The following is a 17,120-nucleotide window of genomic DNA, read 5'->3' as shown; positions in this document are numbered from 1 at the left end:
CTATTCTCTTATCAGTTAGCTTATTTTGTAGAAACTATTGGTGCAGACAGAAAACTTGGTGTCAGAGCTATCTGAAGACTGCTATGGGAATAATAAGATTGAAGTGACAGAGACCTAAGCAAATATTTTGACTGTTATGTCTTTTTCCTCACATATGATGCCTAGATTATCATAGCACAAATATTTGGAACAGTTGAAATGGTATTATGTATTGTTTGCAAAAATTTGGTTCAGTGATGTGAGACAGGCTCTGCCTTTTTTGAAAGTGAATAACCAATGGTGAAAAAGATCTTAGTAATATCTTGTATTCATAGAGAAGTAATTCAAACCTAAATAAGTAAATTCAAATCCATAAAGACAATTACTGTGGCTCTTAATAAAAATTTTGCCACACCAGAAAACACTGATCGGTTTAATGCTTAATGGTTTAATTGATTTTAGGATCATATAAAATAATTGGTTGAAAGCTATGTCTCAAGATCATTCAGTCCAATCTCCTGGTCAAAACTGGGCTAATACTGAAGATTAATCAGGTTGCTAAGAAAATTGCCCTGCCAAGTTTTAAATAATTACAGGAATGAAGATTCTGCATCTGTCCTGGACAACCTGTGTCAGTGCTTAACTATTGTCAGTGAGGATGAATATTTTCCTTAGATCAAACTAGAACTTCTGTGATGCAGCTTGTGATCATCCTCATCCTTTATTGTGGTCCTGAGAAAAGTGTGCTTCTATCCATACCCTCCCTTCCATTTCTGTAAGATAACTGTGAGTTCCCACTATGAGTCTCTTTTGGAGTGAGTACACTCAACTCCCTTCTTTACCTGTGCATCATGGAGACAGTCCTGTAACCTCTTGGAAGTGCCCTGATGGTCTCCAGTTTGCTCATACCTCTGTTGTAATAAAGGACCCAAAACACGACACAGCACTCCACATGTAGTCTCACAAGTGCCAAAGAGAAGGGAATTATCACCCTCGTTGACATGTTTGCTATACTTTGGCTACTGCAGCTTGGGCTATATTTTTGTACTGCATGGGCCTAGTCGTATTCAGCTTCTTACCAGTTTCCCCATATCTTTTCTACAAAGCTACTTCCTAAACGGTGAATCCCACCCTCTACAGTTGCTGTTGCACAGGGTTATTCTGTCCCAAGCACAGGACTTAGCATAGAAATATCAGTAATTATTTTTTTATTTGCTATGCATGGAAATACACCAGCTAGGTGTAGAAAAATAGGGATGTAATACAACAAAAGCAAGTTCATGTTGTGTTATATCTGCAGATACTTACAATTAAAGAGGTTCTTTAATTGTTTTCCTCTACAAAACTGTTTTGTATTGTGGTGAGTCTAATACTTACCTAGAATGGGAATGAGAAGTATTATGCCAGCATCCCAGTCCTGAAGTTTGGAGCTATTTTACATGTTCATCCCCAAACCCCAAACTGATTCACTTTTATTTACCGCTGGGAAGTCTAACAAGGCTATTCATGCATAGCTGATTGCAACGAGCTGCATTCTAGTTTCAGTTGCCCCATGTCTTTTCTAAGAAATGAAAAAGAAACACTGCAATTATAGATAAGTCTTGACTTCTTTAATGGATATTTAATAGTTTTCTCTGTGCTGTTTCATTTTAGTGAGAAGGAGCAATGAATCAAACAAAGAGCTTCTGCTTGTGTTGATGTGGCAAAAGGAAATTTTAAATGTTAAAATTACAAACTGAAATGTCACTGTTTTTATAATAATGTTCATCCTTTTAATGAAGCATTTCAGTCTTCACTTCTATGTTTTCTTTTTATTTTGTTTTCTTCCTCCTCATATTTGGAGTTAAACAATAGGATAATTACAATTTAAAAAAATGGCATTTTATGCTGTTCCTGGTGAGAGCAGTGTAAAAACTGTATTTTATGATGAAGGCATCCTTGCTGTGAATTTGTTTTGCTATAGGGAGCTGATCTGAAGAAGGTTGCCCTTGCAATATACAAGCTGGTGTGCTCTGGTGCTCTGATCCCAAATGAGCTGCGTAGGTCCCTTAATGACCCAGCTGCAGAGATGAGGAACAGTTAACCCAGTGCTTTGGGCCCAGTAAGAATCATGATTATAATAATAGTCTGCTCCAGTTGGCACTAGACTTAGAGAGGATGGACCTGAGAAGATTCACAGGAATTGGCAGGATTTCTGGCCTGGGGCAGAAAACAGACAGTATAACTATACCCAAAGGAGTCCAGAACATGGTCTCTAGCTTTTAGAAAGGAAAATGTAGTACTGATCCAGTCAGTAGCATTAAAGCATTTAAACTGCAATTAAATGTTATTTTTCTTAATGAGCCAGACCTCACAGAGAGAGTGCTGAGATCCATAAAAGTATTCTTTGGGGGGGAATACAGAAGAGAATATGCAGTGATGTCTCTAAAGGGAGAAACAATCTACCAAATTTAAGAGTCTGCTTAATGAGGCTGGGACTGGAATCTGTCATTATATCTGAGCAAACATGCTTTCACAACTAGTAGATAGAGAATTTTTGACATCTAAATTTGAAGTTTAACTAGAAGAGCTTAGGTTTCATTATATACCTGGGAAAATGTGTAAAGTATCAAAAATAAAATGTTCTAGAGAAATAAAAAGTAATTTGGCTCAATTCTTGTTGAACTAGAGCACAACCATTAGTAAATGTGTGTGACGAAACATCAGACCTCAGAGCTAACGTTTCTTACCAGCTTGGCTGAAATGGCAGTAAAAACCAGCACAACAGAGAATCCGGCCATGATTTTGAAAAGTTTTACTAAGAAAGTTTATGATAACCATTCTCTTTTTCTGCCTCCACCCCCAGAAAGATCTTTAACAGTCCCCTGTTAGAGAATGGTATTGGGGATAGTTTTTCGTGTTACAGCATAACTTCCATGTCAGCCAAAAAGGAAATAATTTTCCTTTGTCAGCTTTCATTTCTAGATGACAAATCACATATTTTGTATGTAACATACTAAACCACCTACTGATCTCAGAATGGGGATTCAATTTGGATCTCAGATTTTTTTAGACTTTTTTTTTTTAGACTGTTTTTGAAGTGTAAATATGAGCACTGTGTTACAGTGGGTTTTTTTTTTATTTATTTGCATATTTCCTAATAGAATTAAACAAATATTTAAAGGTAATACTGTGCTACAGTGAAAAACTGACTTCAGTTATTCTGCTGATATATTATTTATTAAAATATTTTTATAAAAGTATTATTTCTATAAAGAGCATATATAGTTGATGGTATTGTCCATGTTATCTTCATTTCTATTGACTGAAGGATATGTATTACAGAAAAACTAAAGGTAAGGTTTAAACAGGAGTGAAAACTAAATTCTGGGATATGTATATGCTTAGATATCACTAGAATCTGATTCTGCTATTATTTATACCAGATTATTTTTATTGGCACTGTGAATAATTCCTGATTTTCACCAGTCTCAGGGAAGAACCAATCCCCAGCAGGACAGCTAAGAGAACGAGTACCAAAACATTTTAGATGGACATACTCTCTGAAGGAGCTAAAGATGTGCAATGAGGAATTATCATTGTAGCAAAATCCTTCATATAATTATGAAATTCTGGAATCTATTGGAAGCAATTGTAATGTGAAAATATAAACTTGCTGATTGCTAATTACAGGGACACAATGTCAAAGTCAAATAACATACAACAGAATTCTGATGGTACAAAAGATACTTTGAATACCTCAGAATGTAATGTCTACAATTAAGGAAAAAATATACTAGAGTGAAAATATTTTGGCATAGGCAATGCAGAACTGGCAAATTAATGTCACAGAATATTTCTGGTTTTGCTTAGGAACTGATTACTTCTAGGTGAGAGGATATGTAATAAGAAGATATGAAGAAGGGGAAACAGCTACTGGGCACACTCGAGGAAAAAAAAAAAGGAAGGAATATTTTACTCAGGAATTAGTCCACGAGTCGTATGTTTTCCCTAGTTAAGCAAAGCACTAATCTGTATCTATCAAAGAAAATTGAGGTGAATTTTTTTTTAGGGAGATCCCTCTTAAAAAGTAGGCAAAAACATAACTTTGAAAACATCTGCTTTAATTGTATACTGAAATATTCCAAACACTTATATCTTGAAGAAAACAAAAATGCGTTTTTACTGATAGAAAAGAACACTATTACTATTCTTTTAGACTATTTTCAAGATGCTTACACTATGAGTAAATTTTCTTGTCTTTCTCAACAGTCTGATGCAGCCTCAGTGCTAGTTTCTGATAAGTGAATATGTCTCTGCTAAGAGCACTGATGTTTCATTAATATACACCGCGTTTGAATTTGGCTCAGGTTAAGACTTCTGACAAGATCCAGACATACGTAGAATCTTTCAATTTGTTCCAAACTAAATAGCTTTTTCTACCAGTAGTAATCCCAGTGTTTTCAGAAACTGTTTTAAAAGTCACCTATTATTACCCACGAGGACTTGGCTCTTGTGTTTATAAGTATTATCAAAACAATATAAAAATCTAAACTAGGTGCATTTAATTAGAATTCAAATCTGAAATTACTTGCTGTAAATGGACCAATTGTTGGCCATGGCCAAGCCCATCAGTGCCAGTAGCAGCACTTCTAGGATAACATATTTAAGAAGAGGGGAAAAATACGCAAGAGCAATTGCAGCAGGAGAGAGGAGTGAGAAGTAAGAATTATGAGAGCAAAAGCTCTGAAGACCCCAAGGCCAATGAAGAAGCAGGAGAGCAGGTGCTCCAGGTGCTGGAGGAGAGATTCCCCTGCAGCCATGGTCCAGACATGGTGAGGCAGACTCTGCACCTGGAGCTCATGGAGATCCATGGTGGAGCAGATACCCACCTGCAGCCCAGGGAGGATGCAATACTGGATTAGGGGGATGCCTGAAGGAGGTTGTGACCCCATAGGAAACCCATACTGGAGCAGGGGCATGCCTGAAGGAGGCTATGACCCCATAGGAAGCCTGTGCTGGAGCAGGCTCCTGGCAGTACCTGTGGCACTGTGGAGAGAGGAGCCCACACTGGAGCAGATTTTACTGGCAGGAGCTGTGACCCCACAGGAGACCAATGCTGGAGCAGTCCGTACCTGAAGGACTGCACCTATGGAAGGGACACACACTGGAGCAGTCTGTGCCTGAAGGACAGCCTCACTTCTCTGCATAGGAAAATCTTGGAGCAGTTTCTTGTGGAAAGTATGCTAAGGCACATGAAAACCAACCCTAACTGTTCTATGATCCTATGATTCTATGGCTGCACCCATGGAAGGGGCCTATGATGGAGCAGCTCATTAAGAACTGCAGCCCATGGGAAGGACTCATGTTGGAGAAGTTCCTGGAGGAATGTCTGCTGTGGAAAGGACACCATGCTGGAGTAGGGGGAAAGTGTGAGGAGTCCTCCCCTGAGGAGCCAGGGAGACTGATCTGAAATCAGACTCCACTGTCTATTGTCTCAAAGGTTGGTATGAGAGGCTGAGATAAGACTTTTCCATCCACTGCCTCAAGGATTGGTATGAGAAATTGAAATGGAACTTCACAGACCATTGTCTCAGAGATGAGTGGGAGGAGTTAAGACTCTTCCATCCCTTGCCTGAAAGAAGGGAGTGAGGAGTTGAATTGGGACTCCACCATCCATTGCCTGAGGGATGAATGGGAAAGAGCTAAGACTCTTTGTTCCATTGCCTGAAAGATTGGTGTGAGGAATTCCTGCCCATTATCCCAAGAATTGCTGCAGACACCTCTGTGTGTGCATACACCTGCAGTTGAAGAGCTGGCTGCAAGACCAGGGAAACTGGTCCACCAGGGCACATTGCCAGGGAGCCATTGCCATGAGGATAACTCCAAAAGGACACCTCCATGATGACACTCTCCAAAGATGACTACTGCAGATCTTGAAGGACACCCTCCATGAGATATTGCCATGAGGGCAATTCCATGAGACACATTCCATGGGGTACCTTCAAGGGGACACCAGAAGGATGCATCCACGAGGACAGCCACCTCCAGTGCACTCTTTGGGGGCACTCTGCTCTGATATCAACTACAAACCCTGAAGGACTCCCACCACCAATGATGATGACAGTAGATCCCCAGGACAGTGATGGATCCACAGTGGTGACTATCTCTCTCTCTCTCTGCACCCTGAATCCTTGCTTCATTTTCTACCTTTTTTCCAATCTGTCCTATCACTATCCCCTTTATTACAATAATTTACCTTTTTATTATGATAATTGTCTTTTTGTAATGAACCAACTAATCAATTATGGTACTTGACCTCATTTGCATCTTAATTTCACTCTTTGGATCACAAACTGAAACAGGGTCCGGCACCAGTCGGACCCTGACAAGGAGGAAGGAGCAGCAGAGATGTGTGATGAACTGACCATAACCCCCATTCCCACTGGAGGTGGGAAAGTGGTAGAGAAAAGTGAAGTTGAACCCAAGAAGAAGGGTGGTGAGGGGAAATTGTTTCAAGATTTGGGTTTGTTTCTCATTATGCTACTCAGATTTGATTGGCAATAAATTAAATTAATTTTTGCAAGTCAAGTCTATTTTACCAGTGATGGTAACTGCTGAGTGATCTCTCCTGTGCTTATTTTGACCCATAAGACTTTTGTTATATTTTCTCTTCCCTGTGTAACTGATGAGAAAAGTGACAGAATGGCTTTGATGGTACCTGGCATCTAGCTAAGGTCAACCCACAACAGTAACATAAGAAAAATCCTCTTTAGCAAAATGCAACTATTCTGGTTCTCTTTGATGCATATATTGCTTCTATTCTGTATCTCTTATGTCAAGTTACGTCAACTTAACATGAGCTGGTAGAGTGCATTTGCAGCCCAGAAAGCCAACTGTATCCTGGGCTGCATCAAAAGGAGTGTGACCAGCAGGTCAAAGGAGGTGATCCTGCCCCACTACTCTGCTCTCATGAGACCCCACTTGGAGTATTGTGTGCAGTTCTGGTGTCCTCAACATAAAAAGGACGTGGAACTGTTGGAACAAGTCCAGAGGAGGGCGACGAGAATGATCAGGTGACTGGAGCACCTCCATTGTGAAGACAGGCTGAGAAAGTTGGGGCTGTTCAGCCTGGAGAATAGAAGGCTGTGTGGAGACCTCATAGCAGCCTTCCAGTATCTGAAGGGGGCCTACAAGGATGCTAGAGAGGGACTCTTCATTAGGGACAGTAGTGATAGGACAAGGGGTAATGGGTTAAAACTTAAACAGCAGAGGTTTAGATTGGATATAGGGAAGTAATTCTTTACTGTAAGGGTGGTGAGGTACTGGAATGGGTTGCCCAGGGAGGTTGTGAATGCTCCATCCCTGGCAGTGTTCAGGAGGAAGCCTTGGGTGATATGGTGTAGTGTGAGGTGTCATTGCCCATGGCAGGGGGGTTGGAACTCGATGATCTTAAGGTCTTTTCCATACTACCTGTTCTATAATTCTATTATTCTATAAGTCTAGCATGCTGCTACTGTATGGCCCTTTATAAAATAAAGCACTGGATAAAATAAGAACTAGTGATAAAATAAAACTATGACATAACCCCCTGGAATATACTTAAAGCTTCTTTGAAAAGCTATCTGACATATATTAAATATTTACCATGTTTTTCAGTTTGAAATCAGCTTTTGAGGTGCATGTGTTTTACAGTCAGTTGGCTTTTTGAACTGAACTGACAGGGAAGTCAATCTTTATTGTGAAAAGTGAGTTTTGGTGGCTTTGCACTATACATTTTAAATAGAAAGAAGGGCAGGTTGACCCAGCCATATCTTATTGGTATTATCAGTATGAATGGGCTTGCACTGACGGTGTTTACTTTTTTTTATCTCTATCCAGAAGTTGTTTATTGTAAGATACATAGCATGGAAATAACTTTACAGAGGTTAGAAAGAACTGACCTTTCTCCTTTCTTCTTTTCTTTGTAGTTTGTTGCTCAGCCCAACTGCCAGCAGCTGCTTGCATCCCGCTGGTATGATGAGTTCCCTGGATGGAGGAGGCGACACTGGGCTGTGAAGATGTTGACATGTGTTGTGATCGGTCTCCTTTTCCCAGTCTTCTCTGTGTGCTACCTGATAGCTCCCAAAAGCCCATTAGGGCTGTTCATCAGAAAGCCATTTATCAAATTTATCTGCCATACTGCATCCTACTTGACTTTTCTGTTCCTGCTGTTGCTTGCCTCTCAGCACATTGACAGGTCAGACCTGAGCATGCAAGGACCGCCACCAACCATCGTCGAGTGGATGATATTACCGTGGGTCCTGGGTAAATGTATTACTAAAGAAAATACAGTAAAAAGTGTTTTGACCCCTGTCGTATTGCCAAGTATTCCTGAGGCAGGAAGACACAGTAGAGAATTCTGTCATGAATTATTGACCTACCAAAACAGGCAAATTGTCCGTCTCCTCCAATACCTAGCAAAAGTAGTAGACAACTTGGGAAGACTTCAATAATCCAGTGTCACCACCTGATATATTACAGTGAGGGAAAATAAAAGATACTGGGAGTTCCTTCCTGTGATTAAGCAGTGCCCTGAAACTTACATATTTATATTCTTTTTGATATCTATTTTCTCTAGGCCAGAAATTTTTCTGATTATTCTAAGTGTCTATTTTTTGACACAGCATAAACAGTCCTTACTACCAGCCTTTACTGTGAGGTGTGTTGTTCTTCTCTGGGTAAATATTGCTACTAACATTTTAAAAGCCAATATGTAGTAATATTGCAAAGGAATTAATTAGTCTTGCAGGCTGCTTGGAATGACATTTCCTGCAGACAAGTCAGACTAACTTCAGCGGGTGAGATTCACATTTAAATACTAAAAATTAAATCCCTCCAGTAAATTTTCCCAGTTTTGTACAGTCAGGAAATAAGAAACCAATATAAAAATCATTAGCGTGATAACATTACTTACTTAGAAATCAATACTACAATGCTGAGGAGGAGCAGGGGGCTTTTCTGTGCTGTCCCATTCCCAGAGGAGATGTTAGGAGCCTTTCTGCCCAGCCTTCCAAAATAGCAGGTGTCAGTATCTATTCAGCTTTCACAGTATCCAGAAGCTGAAGGATAATAAGAACATATTTGGCACATAGACCTTGACATGCCATAGTGGGTTTTATTGTTAACCTGTATTTTTAAAGAAAGAAATTAGAGCCCAGAGGAAAGGCACAATTTGAGAAGGGCAAGGGCTAGTTTCAGCTACAGCCAGTTGTAAAATTTTGGTGATTAACTCCTCTCCAGAAAATATGCTATGGGAAGAGGAAGAACCCCCATTGCCCTCAACCTCTGCACTGTTGTTTACTTAAGAAAGGGTTTAAGAAAGTTAGTATCCCAAAGCACTTGTTTGAAGAAGCCATTAACCCTGAGAATTATGACTATCAAGATGACTATCATTTCTAAAAGCAGCATTGATATTTGCAATATAGACTCATATAGCCAGATTATACCAGTACTGCCTGTGCTGAATAAGTCCTTCCTCTGCAAGTAGTACAGTTCAAATCAAGGGAACTACTTGCATAAACAAATATGACCATGAATAAAGATCAATAGTCAGATACCATGTGGTAAAATAGCTTGTGCTTAATCTAAACTGTAATGTTCAGAGAAACTTGCCTTCCAAAATCTCTTGCATCTAAACCAGTGTATTCAGTGTATTTTATACACTGCTCTCTAATGGTTCCTGGTTAGTGGTTCCAATTTCACATTTTCTGGGTTAAGCTTTCAGACCCTGGTCACTGCAGTGCCTTAGCTCATCCAAATAATAAAGCAACAGATTAATCCACCATTATCTCAGGCGATTCACTAGGTTCCTAAATTGCCCCCATCATTGAAGGTTTTTTTGAATTAATGAATATTGGCCAAAATCTCCTATTTGCTATTTTCATATTCAAATGCATACAAACTGAGGTCTAGTAACCTTTTAACAAACTAGACAGTTTTATTAAGTCCTTATCAATAAGCTAAGGTTATTTTCCAGTCCACAATTTAGTCTATGATCTCATCTCTTCAAACTGTACAGTTATGCAGTATACTTAAAAAGAGTAAAAGTATCACTCTTGAATTACACAAGGGAGCCTAAATCTGAGGTACATAGATATATATTCGAGTCTTCTGGATATAGATGAAAATTGCTGATATCTGAGAAAAAAATAATATGGCTCTAGGGTTACAGTTTTTCTCTGAAATTGGAAACATGACCAAGGAAACTCTTTTTTCGAGGCAAAAGGTATCATGGAGTGGCTGCAGCATGTCAAAATCATTAATATTTTAACAATAGAATTCTTTGTTTCTTTTTCTTTTAATTCAAATAGCTCTGCATGTAGTTTGCATTTTAATAGCTACCTCTCTTAAAATGGAGAGAGGAAGAGGAACTCTACTTTCCAAGCTTCTTGTCGACATGAATTTCGCCCTAAGTATATTTCTTAGAACTTAGAGAAATTGTAAGATTGTCCATAACAACCTAAACTCTCCAACGATCAAACAGTAATTAGCATTTGCCTACTACTGTGTAATAGAAGGCTGAAAGTGCATGATTAGCACATATTAAACGTGTCACTAGAGTAGGAAGCTCAGAGGAAAAACCTGTATTGGGCCACATTTCCATGGAGACTATCAACTCTACATTTAAAAAATTTCCTAAGGAACCTTTTGCATTAGTTTTGTCTGTTACATGATTACCTGATTACACAGGTTGTGTTACAGTATGTGGCGATTACCTGTGGAACAATAAGTCAGTATAAGAAGGCAGATGTTACAGAATTAAAAAGCAGTTGTGAAAAAGTCTCTCAGAAGAGTCAGAATCTACTGTCCTTGCACTTAAACAAATAAGAAACAAGTTACTGCTGGTAAGAATTATGTTTTTGTTCTTATTAGCTGTTGATTCAGATTTCCCTAGCTTGCCAGATGCTTCACACTGCAGAAACATGGACCTATGTTGGAGAATCCATCACCACTGAAAACCAGACAGAAAAAACAAGAACCCCATCTTGTGGGGAAAAAGAAAAAATAGTCAGGAAGAGCAATATTTTCCATCACCTAATTCCCCATCCAGTGTCTAAGTGGCCTCTGAGCATGATAACAGTGATGCACAGGGGAAATCAAATAAGATTCAGCTCCACCCTCTCTGTGCTTTGAGTGCAGCTCATCTAGAGATCATAATGATCCCTACAGCATTGTCATACTGGTTTTTCTGTCCTAATCCCTAGCTTCAAACCTGTCAGTGACCATGCTAAATGTCCTCACAGTGGGCATTTGGTTCAGCAAGGAATGCTACAAAATTTTAGAGGACAAAGCCAACAACCAGACAAACCTAGTGCTTAGTAGCTGTGGTTAAAAAGCTCCCTGCCAACCCTGTTGTTTTGGGGTAGTTGCAGCAAAAAGAACATTTTTGTAAAGTCAATTTTGTTTTGATGAGTTTTTTGCTCTTTTAAGGGAATCTTTAAATGTTCATTGTAATTATGTAGTTCAGAATACTGCCTGGAGCAGGAATACAGCCTTACTGGACATTTAACAATGCATTCCACATCCTTTCTGTCAGAGTGGTTTATGATGTTGGAGTACGTGAATCTATAGAGAATGTGGATGTTTGGGAGCTATGCAAACTGCAGACATTTGTGGTCAGCAAACTGCTGGTGGGATGTATGGTAGTGTGCAGTCTTGTCAGTACTTAGCACAATGTACATCCAAACATATGGCATAGAAAGACACTCCAGATGAAGTAATCATAGAGGTGGCCAGTAAACTGCACATCATCTTCTAAATTTGGTCAAGAAAGTGTTGTATTTAAAATTAAACAGTTAGTATAAATTGACATGTTCCAGAGAGCAGATGTAAAGGATAATACAGCCAGCAAGATGAAACAGTACATAACCAGTAGTGACAAAGTGTAGAAGAGGAAAATAATCCCAGACAAAGCTGTAACAGAGCTTCAGTCAGAAAGAGGATAATGCAAATAATGACCAATCAAGGTCATTTAATCCAAACTATTGCTCAATGCAGGCTAACTGCAAAGATAGATCAGATTGCTCAGGTTCTTGTCTAGTCAAATCTTGAATTTCTCTAGGGTAGATATTCCACTGCCTCTCTCAGCAACCTGTGCCTCTGTCTAGTGACTGGTAAACTTTTTGCCTGGTAGTAGTTGCAATATTGCATGCCAAAACATGCAACCATTACCTCTTGTCCTTTCAATGTACACTTCTCAGATAAGTCTGGCTGCAATTATTTATAAGAAGCAATTTCATTAATGCATGAGAGCAGTAATAACCCCCATTAGATTTTTTTCCCCTCCCTTCCCTTCCCTTCCCTTCCTTTCCTTTTCCCTGTTTTCAGTTGAGTCCCACTGTGCTTGCTTCTCTAGCATTCAAATATTTCAAATTTAATGCTACAATCATATAAAAAGGAAACCAGAGCTAGGCTTTGCAATGGGTGTGCAAAGCCCAGCTCTGATGCCTTTGCTTTCTAGTAGGGGCCTTTAGTAAGGAGGCTAAAGACACCTGTTGTTGGTTTATTTTGTTGTTTTGGGTCTTTTTTTGTCTTATTTTTAGTTTTTCTTTCTCCCATTTTTAGCAGGAGTGGTAAATATTTCATCCACACAGTTATTCCTGCCCTAGTACTCTCCTGACATAGAGGTTCAGTCTTCCCTCAGGCTGCAAAAAGACAGGCTTCCTGTTCCCTGTGCAAGAATTTTAGCCATAAAGCTTCAGTGCAAAACATTTACACTACTCTTGGGTGATGTAGTTTAGGCGTTTCAAGAAAAGAAGGTGTTTTGAATGCTGAAACACAGTCTCATGTAGACATCTAACTGAAGCCCTGAGACAGGCTTCTAAGTGCTGCTGAGACACACTGTTTGATACTCATTTCTTTTTCCAGTTCCTTCTGTTCCTCTTGTACAGGCTGTCTTAACACTCAGTATTCATTGGTTGTGGACCTCAGCTAGGCAGTTGAAACTCAAAGTGATCATCAAATGCAATTTATGGGGAATTTAGATCTTATGCATGGTGAATTTTACTTTCAGTACTATGCACTTAATTTAGACATTGAATAACAGAATATTTCCATGTCTAAACCCTTTAATGGAGCTGGCCTTCCAGATATGAAGTTTAGAGCCTCAGTAATGAGATGTTGAAATCCTGATGTGCCTGTTAATAGGAGAGAAGGGGAGGAGAAGTTTCCTGCATCCCTAAATATCCACTCCTGGCCTTGCCTAGAGCTACACATAAAATGACAAGCTGGTCTGTGCAGGACTCAGAGCTTTTGAGCAGTGCTATAAAGGTCTTTCTGTGTTTCATAGGCAAGCTATACATTCATTTATTCTGACTGCAGGTCTTGTATCCTCTTGTGCATCTTAGCCTTGTGCATGCTTAAAAACTGTGCTTCTTACTATTTACTACCTGATAAAAAATATCTTAATTATGTTATTCTAGGAACACAGAATATAGTAATGGCTGCAAATATAAAGAACATGCAGCTGGTTGGACATAGAACACTTTAATGAATATTAGTTTGCAGTACTGTACATATGTGATACATATTGCTTTGTAAATTAAGGCTGTCTATGGTAATATTTAGGATATAAGCCTTGCTCCTTACCCTTTCCACAATATTTTTACAAAAGCAAGAAACTACTTCTTTTATTAAATGAATTTTGATAAATACATTCCACAAATAATTTCAGTTATGCCATGGATGCTTTATTCCTCATGTAAACCTATTGAGCTTAGTAGAGCTTTATAAGCAGTAAACAAGGATGTTTTCTTTAAAAAGATTTCTAGAATGCTATGCAAAAGTACCTGAAAGGATTGATCAATGCTTTTGTCTGGCTAAATTTCTGTCTACAATGTTACCGTAGAGTAGTGTTCAAAAGCAAGAATGTGCAGAATTTCTGTATTCTGTCTCCATATTTAGGTACCTGTCCATATCCCTGTACTCCAGACTCAGGCATTTAGGTAGTTTGATTGTTATGAATTAGGAGATTAAATCAAAGTAAACATGAAGAAAGCAACTCAGGTACCTACAAAGAGATATCTGGTCCCATTTTTGATGACTGATATACTCACAGAGAGGTTATACCTATGAAAAATGCTCTACAGGAAGCCTGTACCATTTTTTGTCAATGCATGGAGTGGCCATCTTGGGTATGAAGGGCATTTGAAATGGTGCTGGATACTATTATTTAAGCATTAAAAAAAAAATAAACTATCTTTCATGTTTTTCTAGATTGTGTCAACTAAACCATCGCCATCTACAGTCCACTTGTGGAAGGCATAGGTACATTAACCTGAAATGGATTTGATAAGCATCTTTGATTAATTTGATTTTTATTACCCCCACTAGCCAATTGAACTCAACTCAATTGAACATAACAGTTAATCCAGGGTTACAATTGTTGGGTTTTTTTTGTACACGTTCCAGGACACTGAAAAATTTTTCTTGGTTTATATTCCTATTCCTTGCCAAAACCCTGTTTTAAAAAGGAAAAAAAAATGGAGAAGAAAAAAGGCCAATAACGTTAAGATATATGTAGAAGGTTAAATCTCCTTTAGTCTTCCACTGTAATAATGAACTACAATTCATTTGCATTTCAGAACATCTTGCAATGGAAATTCAAATGACTGCTTAAAAAAATAAGTACTAATTGCATATATTTGCTTTTGGCATATATAGTAGTACTCTGAAAGTCAGACTTTTGCTGTTCAAGTAAAGTTATGGAAGAAGGTGTGCTGTCTGAAAATACTGGGTACTCTCTCTTCCAAAGGTACTGGGTTTAGGGATCAGCTATCCCACTTACATGGATGCCTTACAGCATAAATACTTAAGCAACTGAACAAATCAGTGCTATTGGACTAGGTGATGACACTAATCTATAAATATTTGAGGGTCTGTTCAGTACTGATTGTCCAAACCATTTCCACCTTCCCTTCTATAGTGGATGAAATATACATATATAATACCATAATTCACAATGCCAGGCTTAGACCAGTTTCATTTGCAGCTGATCAATGTTTCTTAGAAATTATACTTTTCCTTGAACACAAGATGTTCACTGCTGGTACACAATTAGCACTGAGCACTCCCAGCTCTGATAGAGTATAGTTCATCCAACATGCTCAGATGCTCTGTAAGACTTGTGTTCTTTATTACCTTTTCACTGCGCTCCAGAGGTATTACTAAACTCATCTTCACTGCTTCTGTGGGGGAAGGAATTAAGTTAAATTGTACAGTTAAGAAACTGAAGATAAAGAGTGAATTGAGGTTAGATGCCTAGTATTCTCAATGTTGAGTTGTGTGCACAGATAATTTAAATCAGCAATTGCAAGACTTGGCTTGCTTAAGTATAACTATTCTGGGAAGACAGCTGGGACATAAATGGCTCCTCTGGTTATCTCATTACCAACTCTTTGCCTCACCTGACACAAGATCCGGACACTGTGCACAGTTGTTCCCCTCCCATACAGCCACTTCCCTGTACCCAAGAGAAAGCAGAAGGTGTGTGTTTGATTTCATTCATGTTCCTTTGAAATAGCTGTGTTTTGTTAACAAAATGTGCCCTGGATATTGGGAGTAGATTAATTATTCCAGGATTCCTCTACATTCAGCAGAGTTCAGTTCATCAGTCCAGGTGTAAAACAGAAGAAATATTTCAAGTCTTATCAATGATCACTGAATTCCCTGGAACGACTTTCCTGTTTCAGAGAGCTCTAGATCATTAGCAACTTATCTCTATCTGGAAAAATCTGTAGATCACGTAGTAGCGCAAAGCTGAGTTTATCAGTTAACTGTTTTCATAGTCCAGTGAAAATATGTTCTCTAAGAAACATATTAAAAGATTGTTGTTGAACTTGGCATGCAGACATTGATCCTGAGGAACCTCTTGCTTCCCATCACTTCTTGGTAAGGGACAAAAATAACACAGAGCAACCAACCTTTTGTGGGAAAGGTAAGGCCAAAATTAGCTAGGGGTCCACAAATCCTTTTAAATATAAATATAGTACAAAATACTGCCTTTCATATTTTTCTTTGACAATCTTGATGTTATTATTTACAGTGAGATTTAACCATAATTATAAATAACAAAAGGCAGTGTTGTGGAGATGGTATAACATTTTTGTGAATTTCCACAGCTGCTGGAAAATTATTTTTGTACTTACTCAAGATTCAGTGCGAGATAGGAATTTAGATAAGATGAAACTAAGACTTTTTCTCTTAGAACATTTTAATGGATTTTATAGGGCAGTTATTTGATTTTGTTTGTTTCTTTTGTGTGGGAATGAGAGATGAGTTCTTTAGAAGTAAAATTATAGGTCTAGGTAACTGTGAATTGATAATGGAACAATCAGGATAGATGTAAAATTTTTACCATCTGAAAGTTACCTGCCAGTCTGCACAAAAAGATACTGTGTCTAACCCAGAGTCTTATCCAAAGGGACAGAGAACATTTGTAAGAGTATAGAGCTGCTGTTCTGCTCAAAGTTGCAAGGTTTGCCAACAGACTCTTACTTTATGAACAGAAAAGCAGGTCCACATGTTTTAAAAGGCATTTCTGTATCTAATATCCAGAGATTTCAAGGCTGGAAATACAACTTCAAAATCTAAGTCTATACATAAGTGTATAAAATAAAAGCTGATCTTACCAGTGTATATATATTGATGTTTCTACCTAAACAAAAATCTACTCCTTAATAATATGTTGTATGTGATATCCAACACTCAATTCTTAAAGATTTTTTTAAAGTGCTATGTGTGATTTTAATGAAAGATGGTATCTTTTCTAAGAAAATTTGTATTTTATTTCAGCAGTTTTTTTTTTCAGTAAGAAGTATTTCAATTTGTATCCATTTTGTTGGCTTAGGCAGAATTTGTTTTTACAGTATGTAGGGTTTATTTTAAAAGAAAGAACCTTTTTCATCAATATTCAGAAATGTTTACTGCAAAAAAAAAGAATATATACTTAGCACAGAGATTCCAATTTTTTATCCAACTTTATCTGAACTCTTTTAGTTCCTTTCTTGCATCAGGCAAACTGGACTTCAGTCAAATGTTTGCATTGATCAGCTTGCATGTATAATACTTCATAGTGCTATATGAAACCTTTCCTGTAATTCCCAGGGTTTTATGTGGTCTGT

The 17,120-nt window shown here is 38.2% G+C and overlaps 1 protein-coding gene across 3 annotated transcripts in view; it reads left to right on the top strand.

The window, feature by feature from the left end:
* TRPC4 (transient receptor potential cation channel subfamily C member 4) overlaps positions 1-17,120 on the top strand; it is an 89,432-nt gene that overhangs the window by 42,673 nt on the left and 29,639 nt on the right. For all 3 annotated transcript variants that reach the window (XM_031047712.2, XM_005147632.4, XM_031047713.2), the window contains one exon: positions 7,929-8,265. In XM_031047712.2, coding sequence (XP_030903572.1) covers positions 7,929-8,265 — 337 coding nt within the window. The remainder of the gene's footprint in view (positions 1-7,928; positions 8,266-17,120) is intronic.

This window comes from Melopsittacus undulatus, chromosome 2 (genome assembly GCF_012275295.1).
Source record: "Melopsittacus undulatus isolate bMelUnd1 chromosome 2, bMelUnd1.mat.Z, whole genome shotgun sequence".
In the NCBI taxonomy this organism is placed as follows: Eukaryota; Metazoa; Chordata; class Aves; order Psittaciformes; family Psittaculidae; genus Melopsittacus; species Melopsittacus undulatus.
The sequence above is the reverse complement of the archived record's forward strand: the minus strand, read 5'-3'. Positions and strand labels throughout refer to the sequence as shown.